The 23687-nt window shown below is 36.6% G+C and overlaps 1 protein-coding gene and 1 pseudogene across 1 annotated transcript in view; one reads left to right on the top strand and one right to left on the bottom strand.

Annotated features, from left to right (window-relative positions):
- LOC116861910 (MICOS complex subunit MIC27-like) overlaps window positions 1-19258 on the bottom strand; it is a 552532-nt gene extending 533274 nt beyond the window's left edge. The window contains exon 1 of the mRNA XM_032848804.1: window positions 19139-19258. Within this exon, the coding sequence (XP_032704695.1) occupies window positions 19139-19258 (120 nt within the window). The remainder of the gene's footprint in view (window positions 1-19138) is intronic.
- Window positions 10158-17941, top strand: LOC116861905 (annotated as a pseudogene).
- Window positions 19259-23687: the final 4429 nt, after the last annotated feature.

Below are 23687 nucleotides of genomic sequence, written 5' to 3' on the forward strand. Positions count from 1 at the left end.
AGAAGAGAACAGAGGCAGTAACTACTCTGACATTAGCTATAACAACATCTTTCTAGATATGCCTCCTGAGGTAAGGGAAATAAAAGCAAAAATAAATTTTTGGGACTAATCAAAATAAAAGGCTTTTGCACAAAAAAGGAGACCATCAATACAACTGCAATCTATTGAATGGGAAAAGATATTATATCTGATAAAGTGTTAGTATCCAAAATATATACAAAAAACTTATAAAAATCAATACCCAAAAAACAAATTATCCCTTTGAAAAATGGGCATAAGATATGAAAAGACATCTCTCCAAAGAAGACATACAGATGGCCAACAGACTTAAAAAAAGAGGTTCAGTATAACTCATCATCAAAAAAATGCAAATCAAAACCCCAATGAGGTATCAACTCAACAGCTGTCAGAATGGCTAAAATAAAAAACGTAAGAGAACACAAGTGTTGTTGAGGATGTGGAAAAGAAGGAACTCTTGTGAACTGTTGGTGGAAATGAAAATTGGTGCAGCCACTGTGGAAAACAGTCTGGAGTTCCCTCTAGGATTCTGTAATTGCACTACTGGGTACTTACCCCAAAATACAATAACACTAATTCAAAGAGATACATATACCCCTATGTTTATCGCAGCATCGTTTACAATAGCCACATTGTGGAAGTAACCCATATGTCCATGGACAGATGAATGGATAAAGAAGATGTGATATACATACATACATACACACACACACACAGGACTATTATTTAGTCATAAAAAGAATGCAATCTTGCCATTTGCAAGGATATGGAAGGAATTAGTATAAAGCTAAGTGAAATAAGTTGGTCAGAGAAAGACAACATGATGTCACTCGTATGTGGAATGAAAAAGAAGGAACCAGCAAAGGAAAACAAAAGACAAAAAAAAAAACAGTCTCTTAAACTATAGATTACAAACTGATAGTTACCAGATAAGAGGTGGGTGGGCAGATGAGTAAAATAGGTCATGGAGATTAAATATTACACTTACAATGAGCACTTGAGTAATGTATAGAATTGCTGAATCAGTATATTGTATACTGGAAATGATATAACAGCATACATTAACTATACTAGAATTAAAACTAAAAAGTTAATAGAAAAAGGACTCAATTGACAAGTTAGACTAGATTTAGCTATTGAAAGACTTAGTGAACTGGTCAATCTGAAGAAATTATGCAAAGAAATTTAAGAAATGAAAGAAATGTGTAAGATAGAATGAAAAGAGAGGAGCAGAGAAAATATCTAAATAGAAAGGCCAAGATTTTTCCAGGACTAAACTAAACACTGGAGAGATTCAGAAATCCAACATATCCCAAGAAGGATAAAGAAAAAATAAACCACAATTAGATATACAATAGTAAAACTCCATAATGCCAATGACAGAAAAGGAATCTTAAAAAAAAAAAAAGCCAGAGAATAGATACCTTCAAAGGAACAAATATTAAACAAAATTTTGACTTCTAAATAACAACACTGCACAAGATAATATCTTCAATGTACAAGAGGAAGTAACACAACTGGGAATTATATACTCAATAAAATTAAGTTTTTTTTTGTTTCAAAAATGAGGGGGTAGCAAGAACACATTCAGACAGATAAAACCCAAGATACTCTGCAACCAAATAACTCTCATTAGGAGGTTTGTTTATTTATTTACTTACTTGATCATACTTACTTACTTACTAGATCACCAGTTTATTATTAAGGATATAACTCAGAAACAGCTAAATGGAAGAGGTGCATAGGTCAAGGCATGGGGAAAGGGAATGTAGCTTCCATGCCCTCTCCAGGTGCACCATCCTCCCCACATATCCATGTGTTCAATGTGGAAGCTCTTCAAACTGCATCTTTTTTGGATTTTTTTAAAGATTTATTTATCTCAGAAGGAGAGAGAGAGAAAGAGCACATGAGCAGGGAGAGAGGCAGAGGAAGATGGAGAGAAGTAAACTATCCACTGAGTGTGGAGCCCAAAGCAGGACTCGATCTCAGGACCCATGAGATCATGACCTGAACTGAAATCAAGAGTCAGATACAACTGACTGAGCCACTGAGGTGTCCTTCCTTTTTGTTTTTTGTTTCTTTTTCAAATGTACTGTTCAATAACTTACCAGTTGCATATAACACCCACTGCTCAACATATTATGTGCCCTCCTTAATGCCTATCGCCTAATTACCTCATCCCCCCAATTACCTCCCCTCCAGCAAACTTCAGTTTCTTTCTTTCATGGTTTTTCTCCCTCTCTGATGACTTCCCATTCTGTTTTCGCTCCATTCCCCTACAGTCTGCTACCCCATTTCTTATATTTGACATAGAAATGAAGCCAAATGATAATTACCTTTCTCTGATTGACTTATTTTGCTCAACATAATATCCTCCAGTTCCATCCATGTCAATGTAAATGTTAAGTATTCATCCTTCCCGATGGCTGAGTAATACTCCTTTGCATGTATAAACCACATCTTCTATATCCATTCCTCTGTCCATGGACATCTCAGCTCTTTCTACACTTTGACTATTGTGGACATTGCTGCTATGAACATTAGGGTATAGGTGCCCCTTTGATTCATCACGTTTGTATCTCTGAGGCAAATACCTAGTAGTACAATTCCTGGGTCAAAGGGTAGCCCTATTTTTAACTCTTTGAGGAACCTCCATACTGTGGCTGTTACCAGCTTGCATTCTTACCAACAGTGTAAAACGGTTCCCCATTCTCCACATTCTCGCCATCATATATTGTTTCCTGAGTTGTTTATTTCAGCCATTCTGACTGGCGTGAGGTGGGATCTCATTGTGGTTTTGATTTGTATTTCCCTGATGATGAATGATGTTGAGCATTTTTTCATGTGCCTGTTAGCCATCTGTATGTCTTTTTTGGAAAAGTATATGCTCATGTCTTTTGCCCATTTTTTAAATGGATTACTTGATTTTGGGGGTTTTGAGTCTGATAAGTTCTTTTTAGATCTTGGATACAAGACCTTTATGTGATATGTCATTTGCAAATATCTTCTCCCCAACCATAGGTTGTCTTTTAGTTTGTTGTTTCCTTTGGTGTGCAGAAACTTTTTATCTTGATGAAGTCCCAATACTTCATTTTTGCTTTTGTTTCCTTGCCTTTGGGGACACGTCTAGCATGAAGTTACTATGGTCAAGGTCACAGAGGTTGTTGCCTGTATTCTCTGCTAGATTTGATGGATTCCTTACTCGCATTTAGGTCATGCAAACATATGAGTATATCTTTGTGTACGCTGTAAGAAAATGGTCCAGTTCCATTTTTCTAAATGTAGCTGTCCAATTTTCCCAACACCATTTATTGAAGAGACTATCCTTTTTCCACTGGCTATTCTTTCCTGCCTTGTTGAAGAATAACTGACCACAGAGTTGAGAGTCCATTTCTGGGTCCTCTATTCTGTTCCATTGATCTATGTGCCTGTTTTGTGCCAGTAGCATGCTGTCTTGATAATTACAGCTTTGTAATATAGCTCAAAGTCAGGCATTGTGATGCCCCCCACACCCCCAGCTTTGGTTTTCTGGTTTTCATTTTCAACTTTCCCTTGGCTATTCAGAGTCTTTTCTGTTCCATACAAATTTTAGGATTGTTTGTTCTAGCTCTGTGAAAAATGTCAATGGTATTTTCATAGGGATTGCATTGAATGTGTTGATTGCTCTAGGTAGCCTAGACATTTTTAACAATATTTATTCCTCCAATTCATGAACATGGAATGTTTGTCCATTTCTTTGTGTCTTCCTCAGTTAATTTCATAATTGTTCTGTACTTTTTGGAGTACAGATCTTTTATCTCTTTGGTTAGGTTTATTTCTAGGTATCTTATGGTTTTTGGTGCAATTGTAAATGGGATCAACTCCTTAATTTCTCTCTCTTCTGTCTCACTGTTAGTGGATAGAAAAGCAACTGATTTCTTGCATTCATTTTATATCCTACCACATTGCCGGATACCTGTATGAGTTCTAGCAGTTTTGGAGTAGAGTTTTTTGGCTTTTCCACATAAAGTATCATGTCATCTGCGAAGAGTGAGTTTGACTTCTTCTTTGCCAATTTGAATGACTTTTATTTCTTTTTGTTCTCAGTTGGCTGAGGCTAGGACATCTAGTACTATAGTGAACAACAGTGGTGAGAGTGGACATCCCTACTGTGCTCCTGACCTTAGGGGAAAAGCTCTCAGTGTTTCCTCATTGAGAGTGATATTTGCTCTGGGCCTCTCGTAGATGGCTTTTATGATATTGAGGTATTTTTGCTCTATCCCTATACTGTGGAGAGTTTTAATCAAGAAACAATGCTGGATTTGTTAAATGCATTTTTGCATCTATTGAGAGGATCATATGGTTCTCATCCTTTCTTTTATTAATATGATCTATCACATTGGCTGATTTGTGAATGTTGAACCACCCATGCATCTGAGGAATTTAATTCCACCTGGTCGGGGTGAATAATCCTTTTATCGTACTGTTGGATCCTATTGGCTAGTACCTTGGTGAGAATTTTGACATCCATATTCATCAGGGATACTGGCATGTAATTCCCATTTTTTTAAAGATTTTCAAGATTTATTTTGTTCTGTTTTTTATTATGTTATGTTAGTCACCATATAGTACATCATTAGTTTTTGATGCAGTGTCCCAAAATTCACTGTTTCCATATAATACCAAGTGCTCCATGTAATATGTGCCCTCCTTAATACCCATCACTGGGCTCACCCATCTCCTCATCGCCCTCCCCTCCAGCACTACCCTATGACCCAGAAACTTCACTACTGGGTATTTTTTTTTATTTATTTTCAGCATAATAGTATTCATTGTTTTTGTACCACACCCAGTGCTCCATGCAGTCCATGCCCTCTCTAATACCCACCACCTGGTTCCCCCAACCTACTGGGTATTTAACCCAAAGACATAGATGTACTGAAAAGAAGGGCCATACGCACCCCAGTGTTTGTAGCAGCAATGGCCACAATCGCCAAACTGTGGAAAGAGCCGAGATGCACTTCAACAGACAAATGGACAAAGAAGATGTGGTCCATATGTACAATGGAGTACTATTCAGCCATCAGAAAGGATGAATACCCAACTTTTGCATCAACATGGATGAGACTGGAGGAAATTATGCTAAGTCAAATAAGTCAAGCAGAGAAAGTCAATTATAATTCCTATTTTGATGGGGACTTTGTATTGTTTAGGGATCAAGGTAATGCTGGCCTTGTAAAATGATTTTGGAAGTTTTTTCCCATATCTATTTTTTGGAACAGCTTCAGAAGAATAGGTATTAGTTCTTATTTAAACGTTTGGTAGAATTCCCCTTGGAAGCCATCTGATCCTGGACTCTTGTTTGTTGGGAGATTTTTTATTATTATTTCAATTTCCTTGCTGGCTATAGGTCTGTTTAGGTTATCTCTTTCTTCCCCTTTCAGACGTGGTAGTTTATTGGTTTCCAGGAATGTATCCATTTCTTCCAAATTGCCTAAAACGTTGGCATATAGTTGCTCACATTATGTTCTGAAAATTGTTTGTATTTCCTTGATGTTGATCATGATCTCTCCTTTCCCATTCATGATTTTAATAATTTGGTCCTTTCTCTTTTCTTTTTGATAAGTCTGGCTAGAGGTTTATCAATCTTATTAATTCTTTCAAAAAACAAGCTCCTTATTTCACTGATCTGTTTTATTATTCTTCTGGTTTCTATGTCATTGATTTCTGCTCTAATCTTGATGATTTCTCTTTTCCTGCTTAGTTTAGGCTTATTTGTTGTTCTTTCTCCAGCTCCATTAGGTGTAAGTTTAGCCTGTACATGTGAGACTTTTCTAATTTTTTTGAGAAAGGCCTGTATTGCTGTGTACTTTCCCCTTAGGACCACCTTTGCTGTATCCCAAAGGTTCTGAACAGCTGTTTTCATTTTCATTTGTTTTCATAATTTTTTTAAATTATTTTTACCTTCCTGGTTGACACATTCATTCTTCAGGTGCATGCTCTGTATCTCTCAAGCATTTGAGTTTCTTCCAAATTTCCTCTTCTGTTTGAGTTCAAGTGTCAAAATTGTGGTCTGAAAATATGCACGGAATAATCCCAATCTTTTGGTATTGGTTGAAACCTGATTTGTAACCCAGTTAGTGATCTATTCTGGAGAAGGTTCCATGTGCACTCAAGAAGAAGAATGTGTATTATGTTGATTTAGAACGGAATGCTCTGTATTTATCTGCGAAGTTCATCTGGTCCTATGTGTCACTGAAATCCTTTATTTCTTCATTGATCTTCTGCTTAGATAATCTGTCCCTTGCTGTGAGTGGGATGTTGAAGTCCCCTGCTATTATTGTATTATTATCAATATGTTTCTTTAATTTGGTTATTAATTAGTTCATGTAATCGGCTGCTCCCATATTGGGGGCATAAATATTTACAATTGTTAGACCTTGTTGGACAGATACTTTAAGTATGACATAGTATCACTCTTCATCCCTTATTACAGTCTTTGGTTTAAAACTTAATTTGTCTGATATGAGGGTAGCTACCCTAGCTTTCTTTTGAGGTTCACCTGTGTGGTACATGGTTCTCCATTCCCTCACTTTCAGTCTGTAAGTGTCTTTAGGTCTAAAATGAGTTCTTGTAGACAGCATATGGATGGGTCTTGCCTTTTTATCCAATCTGATACTCTGTGTCTTTTGATTGGAGCATTCACAGATATGAATTTAGTGCCATTATATTACCTGCAAGTCCCTGTTTCTGTAGATTGTCTCTGTTTCTTTATGGTCTATGTTACTTTTGGGCTTTCTCTTCACTTACAAGAACCCCTTTATTATCCCCTGCAGGGCTGATTTAGTGGCTACATATTCTTTTAGTTCCTCTTTGTCCTGGAAGCTCTTTATCTCTCCTTCCATTCTAAATGACAACCTTGCCAGATAAAGGACTCCTGGTTGCAGGTTCTTCTTATTTAGTAACCTGGGTTCATTGACTCAAACCAGTTTGCCCACTCCAATGCTTGGGAACTGTCCTGGCTCAAGCACCCCCGTTCTTTCTGTGACCCCAAGGATCATGAAATCACATGTCTAACTTAGCATTCTGCCCTGCTTCACCACCTGAGCACCCTTCAGGCAGGGATGTCTCTCACTGGAGATTTCTAAAGGTTCTGATTTTGCGGTCCAGGGCTGTATTACTTTCCCATAGGGAGCTGATGGAGGCTCCCTCACCCCACAGAGTATCTTCAAATATATACACTCAGATTCACTTCTCTGTACCTCCCACATAGCAAAAGTGGTTGCTTTTCTATTTGTAGAATTCCAGCAATTCTTTTCTTACATTTCAAGTTGAATTCATAGGTGTTCAGAATGATTTGATAGTTCTCTAGCTAAATTCAAGGGACCAGATGAAATGAGGTCCCTGTCTCTTCCACCATCTTGCTACCCTCTTCTTTTTAGGCAGAAGGAAAATATTCTCATTGAGAAGGTCTGAGATATAAGAAGGAATGATTACCAAAGAAAGTGGTAAATATGTGGGTAAACATGAACCAATGAATATATAAAATAATGTTTTATGCATATATTTTAAAAATAGAACAAAATTCTAAACATTAATATAGTATAAGAGGGGATGACATACATTTAAATATCACCTTACACCAGTTAGAATGGCAAAAATTAACAAGGCAGGAAACCACAAATGTTGGCAAGGATATGGAGAAAGAGGAACCCTCTTACACTGTTGGTGGGAATGCAAGCTAGTACAGCCAATTTGAAAAAGAGTATGGAGGTTCCTCACAAAGTTAAAAATAGAGCTACCCTAGGGGCACCTGGGTGGCTCAGTGGGTTCAATGCCTCTGCCTTTGGCTCAGGTCATGGTCTTGGGTTCCTGGGATCAAGCCCCGAGTCAGGCTCTCCGCTCAGCGGGGAGCCTGCTTCCCTTCCTCTCTCTCTGCCTACTTGTGATCTCTGTCTGTCAAATAAATAAATAAAAATCTTTTAAAAAAATAGAGCTACCCTATGACCCAACAGATGCACTACTAGGTACTAGCAACTGCACTACTAATACTACAAAGATACAGATGTTGTAAAAAGAAGGGCCACATGCACCCCAATGTTCATAGCAGCAATGTCCACAATAGCCAAACTGTTGAAGGAGCTAAGACACCCTTCAACAGATGAATGGATAAAGAAGGTGTGATTCATATATACAATGGAATATTACTCAGCCATCAGAAAGGATGAATGCCCACTAATAGCACTGACAGGGATGAAACTGGAGGGGGTTATTCCAAGTGAAGTAAGTCAAGCAGAGAAAGACAGTTATCATACAATTTCATTCATATGTGGAACATAAGGAATAGCACGGAGGTCCATAGGGGAGGGAAGAAAAAACTGAAGGGAGGGAATCAGAGAGAGAGATAAACCATGAGACACTATGGACTCTGGGAAACAAACTGAGGGTGTAGGAGGAGAGCGGGGTGGGATATGGGGTAGCTGGGTGATGGGTATTAAGGAAGACCCATACTGTGATGAGCACTGTGTGTTATACACAACTAATCAATAACTGAACACTACATCAAAAACTAATGATGTACTGTATGGTGGCTACTTAACATAATAAAAAAAGAAAAAACTCAGAAAAATATTCTAAGTTCTCAATATTGCTCAGAGGAATATACTGATCACACTTGAAAACAAATGGAGGTTAAAATTTCTAGTTCATCAACTAAAGAAAATAATCAGAATTCACAATTAACTGTTGTGCAGAAAGATAAGTAGACAAAAATAATCTTAAAAAAGAAAAAAAAGAGCAAGAGAAGATGTGCAAAAAATTAAAAACCTACAAAATTTTGTAGAATTCAAAAGGTAATTATAATAAATACAAATGGATAAAATGGTATAATTAAAAGCCAAAGATGACATCAGATTGCATTTCTAAAATATAGTCACATGCTGTTCATGAGACACTCTGAAAATAACTCTTTAGGAAGCTTAAACAAAATTTTAGAGGCATACTGAACAAATTGCAACCAAAAGAAAGCTACTACAAGCTATATTAATATTAGATAAAAAGGAGGTGGGTGGAGGATGGGGTAACTTGGTGATAGGCAATAAGGAAGGCATGTGATGTGATGAGCACTGGGTGTTACATGTAACTAATGAATACTTGAACATTATATCAAAAACTAATGACGTACTATAACTGGGCTGATTGTTAAAAAATATATATTTTGTGTTGAAAAAAATTTTAAATATTAGAAAAAAGACTTTAAGACAAAATCCATTACTAGATATGAAGTGACTCTATCAAGACAAAAAGTTTAAATAACCAGAGATATTATAACCTTAAACTTGTATACACCTGTTAACATATCCTCAAAATATTATAAACAAGATAGGGGTTTAACTTATTCTCTCAGCAACTGGTTGATCAAAAGCAGATAAAAACAAAACAACTAGGACTTCTCTAACATTGTGTCACAGGAAGTTCCTAAACTCACCTCCTCCAATGGAAATACTAAATCTACAGCTACATACAGGAACATTTCTTTCTGAAAAAGATCTGAACACTAGATGAACTGCTTTTCCACAAAAAGGATAAAAAGACTACATTGAGACAGGTAAGAGAGACAAAGACACAGTCTCACCAACCCAAACTTCTGGCAAGACAAAACACAATAGAGAGGGATCTCACAAGTCCAGTGTTCCTCCAGAAAGAGTGAGGGGTTGATAGCCCACATCAGGCACCCCAATGACTAGGATCGACACTATAGAGATGAGCCCCCAAACATCTACCACCTTAGAAAACCGATGTTGCTAACATCCAAGGGACCCAAAGTACTACAAGAAACTGAGATTCTGTTTTGAAAGGGTTTCTTGGAGCACATGCGTGGCTCAGTTGGTTGAGTGTCCAACTCTTTTTTCAGCTCAGGATTGTGGGATCGAGCCCCACATCAGGTTCCACACTCAGCAGTGAGTCTGCTTGAGATTCTCTCTCTTCCTCTCCCTCTGCCCCTCCCCCAACATGCTTTCTTTCTCTCCCTAAAATAAATCTAACAAATCTTTAAAAAAATAAAGGCCTTTTCCCACTCAACCTGAGATCCAGTTAAAAAACAGTAGTTTGAAAGCATCTAAATTCTATGTAAAGGATAGATGCTTACCTAAAAGCATCTGATGGAGAAGCAGGGGACTATTGAAAATCTCCTCAGATACAGAGATGCTGACACTAATTTTGTACTCTCCACCTACTCTGATAGTACAGGTAGGTGATCTGAAACATGGCAACTTCCCACTGACTTAGTAAGACAGGCAGGGTGAATGGTTGTGGCACTATCCCGCTGCCTTCAAGACAGAAATTGTCAGTGGCTGCAGCACTACCTAGCTCCTAGCTGGGGCAGGCTAGCACAGTCATAGCACCTTCCCACTCCCTAGCTTAAGTCAGTAAACATGGACAGTGTGTCAACCCCTTCTTCCTTGGCTGAGGCTGGCAAATGAAAGCAGTCACAGCATTTTCCTATAGACTTCCATTGCATTCCTGAAGCCCATAGGCTTGATAGTCAAAACATTTTCCCTGTTGTCTTTAGGATTTTAATTTTTTATTTGACAGAGAGAGAGATCATAAGTACGCAGAGGGGCAGGCAGAGAGAGAGGGGGAAGCAGGATCCCCGCCAAGCAAAGAGCCCGACGTGGTGCTTGATCCCAGGACCCTGAGATCATGACCTGAGCCAAAGGCAGAGGCTTAACCCACTGAGCCACCCAGGCGCCCTCCCTGTTGCCTTTTTAAAGCCAGTGAACATGCCCAGCCCCCTATACTCTCCACCTGCCTAGCTAAAGCCAGTGGGCATACATTGTTCACTGAGAGGATACTCCTTAACCATCTGGGCTTGGTGGTCAAAGGGACTGGCTTTCCAGAGTACTATGGAAATGTAAAAATTAGAAGGAAAGTACTTGGCGGGTGTCCAACCCAGGGTACTGCACAGACAGCAAAGTAAAACATAACCCCAGTCTTCTGGAAAAAAAAAAAAAAGGTCTATATACTTAGCCTGGAGCTTCAGTCTAGCAACAGGCTTTAGGCTACCCATATATCTATAGGTTAATGAGGTGTTTCCAAGAACATAAGCAAGGAAATGCCATTCTTGTACACCACTTTGACTTTGAGGAGATCTCCCAGAAAGGAACTTACACATTCATCTGGAGCCACAATTTTGGCAAGCATCACCCTGGGGATACCTCAAAATCTCATATTCTGGAGATCAACAGAAATTAAAATTTGGCTCCACAGAACTGTAAATATTTCTATGGTTTCAAAGGTGCTGCCTGAGGTCTAGCTTCAAATTAGGCATATGCTTTCCCTAATACATACAAACAAAAAAAAAAAATAAAAGAGAGAGAGACAGAGAGAGAGAAAGAGAGACAGTCAAGCTAAATGAGAAAATAGAGAAATATGTTCCACATTAAAGAACAAGACAAAACCTCAGAAAAATAACCCTAATGATACAAAGATAAGTAATCTACCTGATAAAGAATTCAGAGTAATGGTTAATAAACATGTTCACCAAAGTAGGGGGGAAAAAAGAATAAACACAGTGAGAATGTCAACAAAGGAAATATAAGAAAGTACCAAACTGAAGTCACATAACTGAAAAATATAATAACTGAACTGAAAAATACACCACAGGGGTTCAACAGCAGACTAGATGAAGAAGAATGAATCAGAACTAGAAACTAAATAACAACAAAAAATCCACAATAGATCAATGAAACCAGGGATCTGTTTCTTTGAAAAGGTGAACAAAATTGATCAATCTTTAGTGAGACTTACAAAGAAAAAAAAAAGAGAGAGAACTCAAGGAAATAAAATCAGAAATGAAATAAAAGAAATAATAACCACCGCCACCAAAATATAAAAGGTTGAGAATACTATAAAAAATTATATACCAACAATTTGAACAACCTAGATGAAATGAATAAATTCCTAGAAACATGTAACTTCACAAACTGAATCAGGAAGAAATAGAACATTGAAACACAACCATTACTAGCAATGAAATTGAATCAGTAATCAAAGATCTGGCAATAAAAAAGCCCAGGACCCAATGAACTCACAGGTGAATCCAACAAAACATTTAAAAAAGAGTTAATTTCTATTCTTTTCAAACTATTGGAAAAAAATAGAAAAGGAAGGAAAGTTTCCAAAGTCATTCTACAAGGACACCATTCCTTTGACACCAAAACTAGATAAAGACACCACACCCACACACACACCCACTATAGGCCACTATCTCTGATAAACATAGATGCAAAATGTTAGCAAAGTGAATCCAACAATGCATGAAAAAAATCACTCACCATGATCAAGTGGGATTTATTCCGAGTATGCACAGTAGTTTAGTAAGCACAAATCAATCAATGTAATCTATCACATCAACATGTGAAAGTATAAAAACCATACGATAATATCAATACAAGTATAACAAGCATTTGACAAAGACACCCATTTATGATAAAAACTCCCCACAAAATAGGTCTAGCGGGAACATACCTCAATATAGTAAAGGCCACATATGAAAAACCCACAGATAACATATTCTATGGTGAAATCTGAGAGTTTATCCTCTAAGATCAGGAACAAAACAAGGATATCCACTCCCACCAGTTTTAATCAACGTGGTACCAGAGGTCCTAGTCATAGTAATCAGGCAAGAAAAAGATATAAAAGGCACCCAGACTGATAAGGAAGAAATACAACTTTCACTCTTTGCAGATGATAATATTATATATAGTAAACCTTAAAGAACCATCAAATAACTACTAAATCTGTTAATTCAGCAAAGCCACAGGATATAAAATTAATAGAGAGAAATCCACTGCATTTCTATGCACTAATAATGAAGTAGCCAAAAGAGATACTAAGGAAACAATCCCAATGACAACTGAACCAAAAATAATAAAATACCTAGGAATAAATTTAACCAGGACGGTTAAATACTGGTATTCCAAAACCTATGAATCATTGATGAAAGAAACTGAAGATGACTGACAAAAAGAAATGGAAACACACTCCATGCTCATGGACTAGAAGAGCAAACATTGCTAAAATGTCCATACTACACAAAGCAATCTACAGATTTAATGCAATCCCTATCAAAGTGCCAAGAACGTTTTTCATAGAACTAGGACAAATTACCCCCAAATTTGTATATAGCCGTAAAAGACCTCAAATAGCCAAAGCAATCTGTTTTTTAAGAGATTTATTTATTTCAGAGAGAGGGAGGGAGAAAGAGAGAGAGAGAATCCTAAGCAGACTGCCCACTGAACATGGAGCCCAATGCGGGGCTTGATCTCATGACCCTGAGATCACAACCTGAGCCAAAACCAAGAGTCAGCTGCTTAACAGACTGCCACCCAGGCCCCCCTTCCTGAACAATCTTAAGGAAAAAAAAAACAAACAAAGCTTGAGGTATTATGCTGTCAGATTTTAAGATACAAGACTAGAGTAATCTAAACAATACTGGCACAAAAATGACACAAAGATCAACAGAAAAGAATACAGAGCCTAGAAACAAATGCACATTTACAAAATAAATTAATCTATGACAAAGGAGGCAAGAATATATAATGGGGGAAAGACAGTTTTTTTCAACAAATGGTGCTCAGAAAACTGGATGGCTACAAGCAAAACAATGAAGTGGGACCTCTTTCTTTCACAGTACACACACACACAAAAACTCAAAATGGATTAAAGACCTAAATGTGATACCTGAAAACATAAAACTCCTAGAAGAAAACATAAGCAGCAATTTCTTTGACATAGGCTGTGGAAGTAAATTTCTAGATGTTACTTGGAAGGCAAGGGAAACAAAAGCAAAAATAAGGCTACTGGGACTATACCAAAATAAAAAGCTTCTGCCCAGCAAAGGAAACAATAAGACAAAAAGGTAACCTACTAAATGGAAGAAGATATTTTCAAATGATATATCTGATAAGGGGTTAACATCTAGAACATATAAAGAACTTATACAACTCAGCACCAAAAAAGCAAGCAACCCAATTAAAAATGGGCAGAAAACCTGAAAAGAAGACATACAGTTGGCCAATGGACAGATGAAAAGATGCTGAACATCACTCATCATCAAGGAAATGCAAAGCAAAATGTGGTATCATTTCACACCTGTCAGAATGACTAAAATCAAACAGACTAGAAATAGTAAGTGTTGGTGAGGACGTGGAGAAAAGGGAACCCTCATGCACTACTGGTGGCAATGTAAACTGGTACAGCCCCTGTGGAAAACAGTATGGAGGTTCCTCAAAAAATTAAAAACAGAACAACTATATGATCCAGCAAATCCAGTTCTGGGTATTTATCCAAAGGAAACAAAAACACTAATTCAAAAAGATATATGCAATCCTATGTTTACTGTGGCAATATTTACAATAGGAAAGATATGGAAGCAACCAACATGTCCATCAACTGAAGAATGAATAAATAAGATATAAATAACATGTGAGATACACACACACACACACACACACACACACACACATACAAAGTGTACAGAATTGTTGAATCACTATACTGTATACCTGAAACAAATTTACCATTGGATGTTAATTATACTTGAACAAAAAAAAAGAAATACAAATGCCAATAATCCAATGAAAGCAAGATCAATCTCACTTACAACCAAAATGCAAACCAACCAACAAACAAAAAGAAGCACAGAGTAGAATAGTGGTTACCAGAGTGGGTGGAGGAGGAAATGTGGAGGTGATGGCTGAAGAGTAAAAAGTTTCAATTAAAGAATAAGTTCTAGAAATACAGTACACAATGGTGTCTATAGTTAATAATACTGTGTTGTAGAATTGAAATTTGCGAAGAGCGTAGATCTTAAGTGTTTACAACCCCCACACATACACAGAAGAAAATGTTAACTATGTGAGGTGACATATTAATTAGCTTGATTGTGGTGATAATTTTATAATGTAATACATAGGTCTAAACCTCATGTTGTATACCTTAAATATATTCAACTCCTATTTGTCAGTTATAAAGCTGGCAAAAATAACTTCAACTGTACTCTGAGAATTTTGTCTTCACTGAGGGAAGAACATTCTTACTATGGATTAGAAGCCCTGGGCTGAAATGGCACTTATTGTACAAATACAACTTGTACTCTCTTAGAAATTACAATTAGATTAAGTAAGCTATAAAACCATATAAAGCCACATTTAAATTAAACTGAACCAAAGTAACTAGAACTCTTAAATCAATATTTCTTCTGTTTTTGTTGTTGTTGTTATTTTGGGGGTTTTTCTTTTTTTAGGTCAAAACAAGCAAATAACAGTGAGTCAAACTTGTATCACAGAAATATTTTAAAAAGAAACATGCAATGATGTCTATGGCTGGTTGTATACACACAGTACAAATGCACCATTTTACATATAATACTGCAAATTTCATAATTTAAAAAAATGATAACCCCCGGGGTGCTTGGGTGGCTCAGTTAAGAGGCTGCCTTGGGCTGAGGTCATGGTCTCAGGGTCCTGGGATCAAGCCCTCACTCAGGCTCCTTGCTCAGCAGCAAGCCTGCTGCTCCCTCTCCCTCTGCCTGCCTCCCCCTACTTGTGCTCTCTCTCTCACTGTGTTTCTCACTCTCTCTCTGTCAAATAAATAAAAATATTTTAAAAATGATAACCCCATGGCTTTGCAAATTTTTCTAACATATTTAAGTATATTTACTAGATGGTACTTAATAAGGTAGAAATATACTGAAACTTTTAAAAAGATGTTTAACAAGAAGAGTTGAACTATAAAAGGATTTTCTGAGTTAACCACAAGTTTACTAGAAGATTCCATTAACCAGAATACCTCATTCACAGTGTTTTGGTTTAGTACAGGCTTTAAGTAAATTTAAAAGGAGGCAAAACTCACTTTACAGTGTACACAATGTTACCCATAACAACCCAATAAAGTTACCCAAAAATGTTACATGCAATCACATTTTCATTCCTTCATAAATTTAAGTTCCTCAAAAATTAGATCCCATCTTTGGGAATATTCCCCAACACTTAATTGGCCATCAATTTTGTTTGATAAGTAATTCAATTAAATTCTATTTAAAATGTATTGTGGAACACAATAAATACCAAGGAATTCTGTGTATTCTATAATACAGTAAAGAATACAAATTTTTAAATTCAGAAATATGTAAGTTCAGCTATTTGGGACAAACAGATTTTCGGGAATACCCAGATTTTGAGCTCTTCAAAGATGAGAGTGTCAAGGTAAGCTTAAAATCATCATCTCTCTAAGATTAATAAAAAGGAGAAAGAAAACTGCGTATTAGCAAGTATGTAGGAGAGTGACTATTGTAGACTGCTAAAGAAAATTTAAGAAACTTTACCCAGTGCTTATACAGTGCCTCATACACATACAAGAGGAATTCAGGAAACAGTTTTGTTAAATGAATACTACCTTTATGCATGTCAGTTTGGCAATGGTATTGATATTTTTTATGCCTTCTGATATACAGTTCCATTTCTAGAAGTTCATTTTAAGGAAAGAGTTATAAATGTATGTAAAGATTTATGTACCAGGTGTTTCAACAAAGCACTGATTACAATGGCAAAATAATTGGAATGACACTAAATTCCAAAAAAAAATTATGGAAATTGTATATTTGATAATGGTACATTCATACAACCAAATATTTATCCCACCATTAAGAATTCTCTTTAATGTCATCTGAATAGTCAGGATTCAGATTCAGACTTACATAAATTTCTCTAAGAATGCAGACAAACCTTAGGGGTGACTTCAGGCTGGAAAAGATAAAAATTACAACAGTGAACAGGGTGCCGGGAGGAAGGGCTGCTGGTAGGAACAGAGTTTCTGTAGGTGGTATGAGTTTGGCTGGCGACCAGGTCCCCAGAAGACCATGGGGAACCAGGTTTCTGGGTTCCTGGAGGCACAGGAGGATGAGTTCTATCAGATGACTTATGGGGGTTTCACAGAGGGATTGGGAAATAATGAGTATCAAGGGCACCAGTCAGACACAGAGGATTAGGTGGACTCTGACTTTGACATCCATGAAGGGGATGAACCATCCAGTGACAGAGAAGCAGAAGAACCAATAAGTAAGTGCTGAGTAGTCATCAAAGCATTAAGGAGCCTCTCAAGATCTTGAGACCTCAAAAAGTCAGCATTCCAGCTGGTAACTCTCAGAAGGCCTGATAAGAGAAAGCACTGCTGCCACTAGGAATTACAGGAAAACGGCTCTGGCAGAATTCCATGTGTTGAGCTGAGCATACATGACAGACATTCCTCTGGGTACAGGAGAGGCAGGGCCAGTCATAGAAGTGAAAGCAGTCCCCATTGCGAGTGGCTACTGATCCAGGAGGCACTGCTCAGAGAGGCCAAGATCACAGAGCTCAACTTTCATTTACTAGAAACATATGAGTGGATCGAGGCTAACAAAAGGAATCAAGTGCAGAAGAAGCAGAAGTGCCCTGGGCCATAATCACCTATCATTCAGTGGCAGTGCTGCCTATAGGGGAGCCAAACCCTAAAGAAGAGACTATGGATGTGCAAGGACTTGATCCTGCTCTCACAGCTTCTGCACTGACTCCCTGTGCCAGCACTGGACCCATCAACCCTCCTTCTCACTGCTCCTGTGCTTTCATAATTTTCAGTGATAATGTGACATTTGAGTAATGGTTTCCCCAAGGGCAGCCCCCAAGGTCTCTGGGAGGTCTTCCCTGTGACTCACTGCCCAGCCCTGTACTTAGAACCTGTCACAGACCTCCCCTATGTCACTGCTCAAGGCTTCAAGATCATCCATGATGCCTACAAATAGAACCTCACTGCCTATGGATTGCCGCCCACTACCTCAGCACTTCCCAAGCCACTCCCTGGCTCTGGGCCCCAAGTCTTATACCAGAAAACTGTCATCAAATAAGGATATTTTTACTCTTTAGAAACCTCTTTCATGCCTGACTTGGGGCTCTTAATGTTCCCCCACCTCTCCCTGCTTCTCTCCTTTGTCATCTCTGAGCTTTGCCCAGATCTTTTCTGTATTTCTTTCCCTCAATTCCTCTAGGTTTTTATTTGTGTTTTTTAATCTAATAAAAGAGAAAGATTCCCCTTTAAAAAAAAAGTACAATGGTGAACAGAATCAACAGCCATAATTAAGTATCAACAAGCTGGTATGATAGACTACATCAACAAAATTTAAGTTAAAGAGGCATAATTGTACCTGTAATGGAGTCCAAAAAAAAGTCCATATACTTAAATACCAACTGGAAAAATACATAGCTTACCAGTGGCCCATATAATGAGGTTTAATTAATTTTAGAGAACTCCAAGTTAACTATGTCATGGTCAAAAGCTGATTATAAGCAAGGCTGATTATAAGGACACTCAAAACAAACATAAACATAAAAATGAATGTAATCTCAGGCAGTATTAACAGAAATACATTATCTAGAATAAGAGAAGTCAGAATCTGACTCTATCCAGGGATAGAATTTTTCTGCACGGTAGCAATGCCAAAAGAAACAAGGCCAAAGGATAGAACTTATTATGAAACAGGTTTGTGTTTTACATAGGGAAGTACCTTAACTTGAATGAGAGCTGCCTGAAAATGGATGGATTGCCTTAGGTTCCTTTATCCAGAGTTTTATTGGTATAGAAGATAAATAGCCACTTTAGTGTGCCTATCATAGAGGGGACTACAGTACCATACAGAAGGCTGAATTAGAAAATATTTAAGGTCACTTTCAAAGCTGAGATCTTAATGAATTTCTTAAACTAGGGTTTTCAAATATCAGGTGTGCTTGTATAAATTTGTTAAGAAAAAAAATTCAGACTGCTTTTAAGTACTAAGATCCTGTACTACTACTAATTGATTATTCACTAAGAAAAATCACTATTTATTTTATTGGAGTTAGAATTTTAGATGTTTGATTTACATATTAAAAATACAGTGCTTATTTTGACATACCCTACAATTATTTCTTTCAACTTGTAATATGGGCTTAACAAATACTTCAAATACATTTTTGATGAATAGAGATAACTCAAAAATAAAAACACTCATGGCTTTTGCATCATATTTATGTTATACAAAATCCACAAACTTTTGTAGGCAAATTACCTGCTCTGGTTTTACTGGCTGCTTTTTGTATTCTTCTTCTTTAGCTGCAAGCAAAGTTATAGATGCACATATCAGACCTGCAGGTACAGGCATCAGCTTTCCCATCTGAGAAAGATACATCAAAAATATATTTTTAATTGAGAAGATTGTCATCCTCCATTTCCTGATACATTTTGGGGGTATCCAAGCAACATGATGGGTTTTATTTAAAGTATTAAAAACTCAAGCACTCCAAACTGCTGCATGTATTTTTAGAGTATAATTCCTAAAATTATCTCACCATCCTAGATAGCAGAGTATTATTTTTTATTAGTTAACTGTCTATATGGAATATACCAATAAAATAATTACTAAGAAGAAGTGAATACAAAATTTGAGGGATGCAGTGGGATAGATCATAGTATTCACTTAGTACACAAATACATGTCAGACCATGGTCTCAAGTGCTTAGGACATACATAAACAAAACAAAGATTCTTGCTCTTATGGAGATGACATTCTAGTGGAGCACAGACAGGCAATAAATACAATAAATAAGTTATATATTACAAATTGATAAATGCTATGGAGAAAGTAAAAAATAAGCGTGATCCGGATGATTCAAGTTGTATCTTGAAATACCATTTATACTGATATTATTCATAAAGACAATTTCCTTCCATTACAAATCCTTTGTTCCTAACTTTCCAAAACATTCCTTCTTATGTATCTCATGCTTAATCTGAAGCCAAAGTGAACTTTGTTTTGGATGTAATCTGATTTGAATTAAGAATGCAGGAAAGGGGCACCAGAGTGGCAGAGTCAGCTAAGCTACAAGTCTTGGTTTTGGCTCAGGTTGTGATGTCAGGGTTGAGACCAAGCCCTGCATCGGGCTTTGCACTGAGCATGGAGTCTGCTTGTGATTCTCTCTCCCTCTGCCTCTCCTGCTCATGCTCTCTCTCTCTCCCGATCTCTAAATTAATAAATATTTAAACAAAAAATAATGCAGGAAAATCACTGGCTCAAAGAACAAAGTGTTCCAGTGTCATTCAGGTATCAAAATATTCCCCAGAGATTATCCATTCAAGGCCAAATGAAAAGCTTCCTAGGGAACAAATATTTTAAGAGCTTGATTCTTTACATAGGAAAGGAGGCTTGCTGAAATCAACAAAGGACATCCAGAGGAAAGAGGTCTCTTTGGCTTACACACAAGGGAAATTATACAAGAACTGGAAGAAATACTAGTCAAAGGACTCTAAATATTCTCTGATGACAGTGATAGTGCCTATACTTCATTTATGACACATTTTCAATATTTTCTGAGCAGAATAAGAGAAGCTAGAGACACTAGTTAGGCTACTTCCTGTTTAAGCCAGTCATAACTGATTTAGACTGAGACTTCAGACAGGGTAAATGAAGACTCAATACTATCTTTTTTTTTTTTTGAAGATTTTATTTATTTATTTATTTGACAGACAGATCACAAGCAGGCAGAGAGGTAGGCAGAGAGACGGGGAAAGCAGGCTCCCTGCTGAGCAGAGAGCCCAATGTGGGGCTCGATCCCAGGACCCCAGGATCATGACCTGAGCAGAAAGCAGAGTCTTTAACCCACTGAGCCACCCAGGTGCCCCTAAAGATTCAATTCTAATAAAAATTTTGTTCACTGTTATTTTCCCTTCAAGCCTCCCTCTGTTAGATGTATCAGCATCACAGAATAATTTATCTAGGCCTGCCTTCCCAAAAGACATCACATTTGATTTCCTTATACTTGGTATTCACTAATGAAATAAGATTTCTATACCATACCTTTGTCATTTCTCAATAAAAAACAATATTAAAACTGATGCCATCAAGAACGCTCTCCCATGCACCTGAGATACTTTGTTAATATATCACTGAAGTGATTAAAGAATGTAAATTCTCACATTTAAAAGCCATTTTAAAAACAGCTGATTAGATCTTTCTTATTCCTTAGATACAAAAAAACACTGTTGAAGTATGCTAATAGCTAAAATTTTATTACCCTAATCTTCTCAGTGTACACTAATCTTACTTCACATAATACTGTAATAATATATATATAGTATAAAATAAATTCATAGGTATTGCTTGATATTTATGATCCAGTGCTCCAGAGTCTAGATTAACTGAACTAGTGACCTAAAAGTTAACATATTTTGAAAAATGGCTACATAAATTCGCTACATTTTCTACTCAGTAGAGTAGGGCCCATCCACCTTTAATGAATGAGGTAGTGTGGAATAATGGCAAAAACATTAGCTTAGGAGTTACACAGACCTGGTTTTGAATTCCAGTTGTGGAACTGTCTAAATCTGGGCAAGTAACTTAAGCTCTTAGAGTTACGCTGCACAATATGGTAACTATTAGCTACTAGTGGTTATTTAAATTTAAATAAAAAAATAAACCTTAAAATTTATTTCCTTAGTTACATTAGCTCCATTTCAACCCATCATTGAAGAAAATCCTACTGGACAGTGCTACCTTAGAGTCTCAGATTATATATCTGAAAAACATGAAAATGCCTTCCTTTTACATGGTTATCATGAAGACTAAATACATAATTATATAAAAGTGGATTGTACTTGGTAAATGGACAAGTAATTTTAGCTCCCCAGTCTTTCCTTGCTGAATAAAGATGTTAAGTGGTTGGACTTACTCCTCATTTTTCTTCTCAGATGTATGGGATGTTAATGAAGTTCTGGCTGTGATCTATCATATCAATAAAACACAACATACCTGATGTCTCAAAACAGAAAAGGCCAAGATTTTGATCAAAAGAAAACAGGTACATTGGCATCCTCAGCCTTTTTCAAACACAGGTTATACTGATGAAGAAGGGATTCCCTACCCAAAGAGGGGCAGCTGATTGTATAACACATGAAAATTTTAGAATAGGAATTGGCAAATTACAGCTCTGGGCTAAATCTGACCTGGCTTCTGAGCTAAAAATGTTCGTTCTTTCTTTCTTTCTTTCTTTCTTTCTTTCTTTTTTTTTTTTTTACATTTTTAAAAGATTTTATTTATTTGCCAGAGAGAGTGAGAGCACATGAGCACAAGCAGGGGGAGTGGCAGGCAAAGGGAGAGGAAGGCCCCCTGCAGAGCAAGGAGCCGGGTGTGGGACTTGATCCCAAGGCCACCTGGGCCAAAGGCAGACACCTAACCAACTGAGCCACCCAGGTGTCCCGTTCTCTTTCTTCTTCTTCTTCTTCTTCTTTTTTTAATAAAGAATTGTAAAAACAAAAATAAAAAAACAAAGAAGAAAATATGACCTTATGTTTTGTAGAGTCTAACAAATTTGCTATCTAAACTTTTACAGAAAAAAAGCCAACTCCTGATTTAGAAAATTAAATAAGATATTAAAAAAAATATCAGAGCTTCATGTACTATACAAACTTATAGTCTCATAAGGCCATTAATTAAATAGCATTAAAACTTAACAAAGGCAATCCTACTTTTCATTAGATAAGAAGACCATGCATTAAAATTATTTAAAACTTTAGAATAATGACTTGTCAATTCAAAATTATTAATGACTTGTTTAAAATAAATAAAACAGAGAAACTGGCTTCTTCCAAAAGATAACAGGTCCTAGAACAGAATTCTATCATACAAAGATTTACAAAAACCAACACTAAAGAAGAGCATCAGATTAACTCCCACAAAAGACTCATCCTTTCCAAGCACTTCTTTAATCAAAATACAGTTGATTCCCATTATTTGCAGTAGCTGCATTCCATAAAATAGCTGTGAAAAGTGATTTAGGGAATACTGAAACACTGCTCCTAGGGAAAATAAGGGGTTAATTTCTTGCAATCCTCTGGTTACATTTTTATCAACTGACCAATATATAACCTTGATTCATATGTGTTTCTATTTAAAAACACCTTATTTAATATATAGTTAATTCACTGACATTAAACTTATGGTCAACAGCACTACAACTCATGCCTAAACCAAGTATATTGAACACAAATATTTTCTCTGTAAGGCACATCACAAATTTCTTGCACTTAAAAATACTAGATAGCATTTGTATACTACTCATGGGAGCCATTTTAAATAGCAGCACCACCAAAAAAAGGGAATAACATGTAGGACTAATTAGATCACAGTTGGGATAGTTAGGGGAATCCAAATCAAAAGTAGAATGAGATAGCACCTCACACTTCTCAGAATGGGTAAGTGCCTTATCCTCTTCACTTGGGAACATAGAATATGGATTATTTTCTACTTTACTAACAGAACTGAAATGTAAATTTTTCTTTATAAGAATTTTTGTTACCTATTTTGTAATAAAGACTACATATTTATTAGTCTAATATAAAGTCAGTCCTAATGATTAGTTCTGCTTTAGAGATCATCATGTAGCAAAGGATTTTTTGTATTAAACAGGAGTCCTGGGTGTTATATCCAACTGATGAATTACTAAACTCTACATCTGAACCTAATAATGTACTATATGTTGGCTAATTGAATTTAAATTTAAAGAAAGAAAAAAAAAGAAATCAAGAGTCCTATGATAAGTATAAAATTTTTAAATTTAAAGATT

The sequence above is a fragment of the Lontra canadensis genome, unplaced genomic scaffold, assembly GCF_010015895.1.
Source record: "Lontra canadensis isolate GAN:19392208 unplaced genomic scaffold, GSC_riverotter_1.0 scaffold209, whole genome shotgun sequence".
NCBI lineage: Eukaryota > Metazoa > Chordata > Mammalia > Carnivora > Mustelidae > Lontra > Lontra canadensis.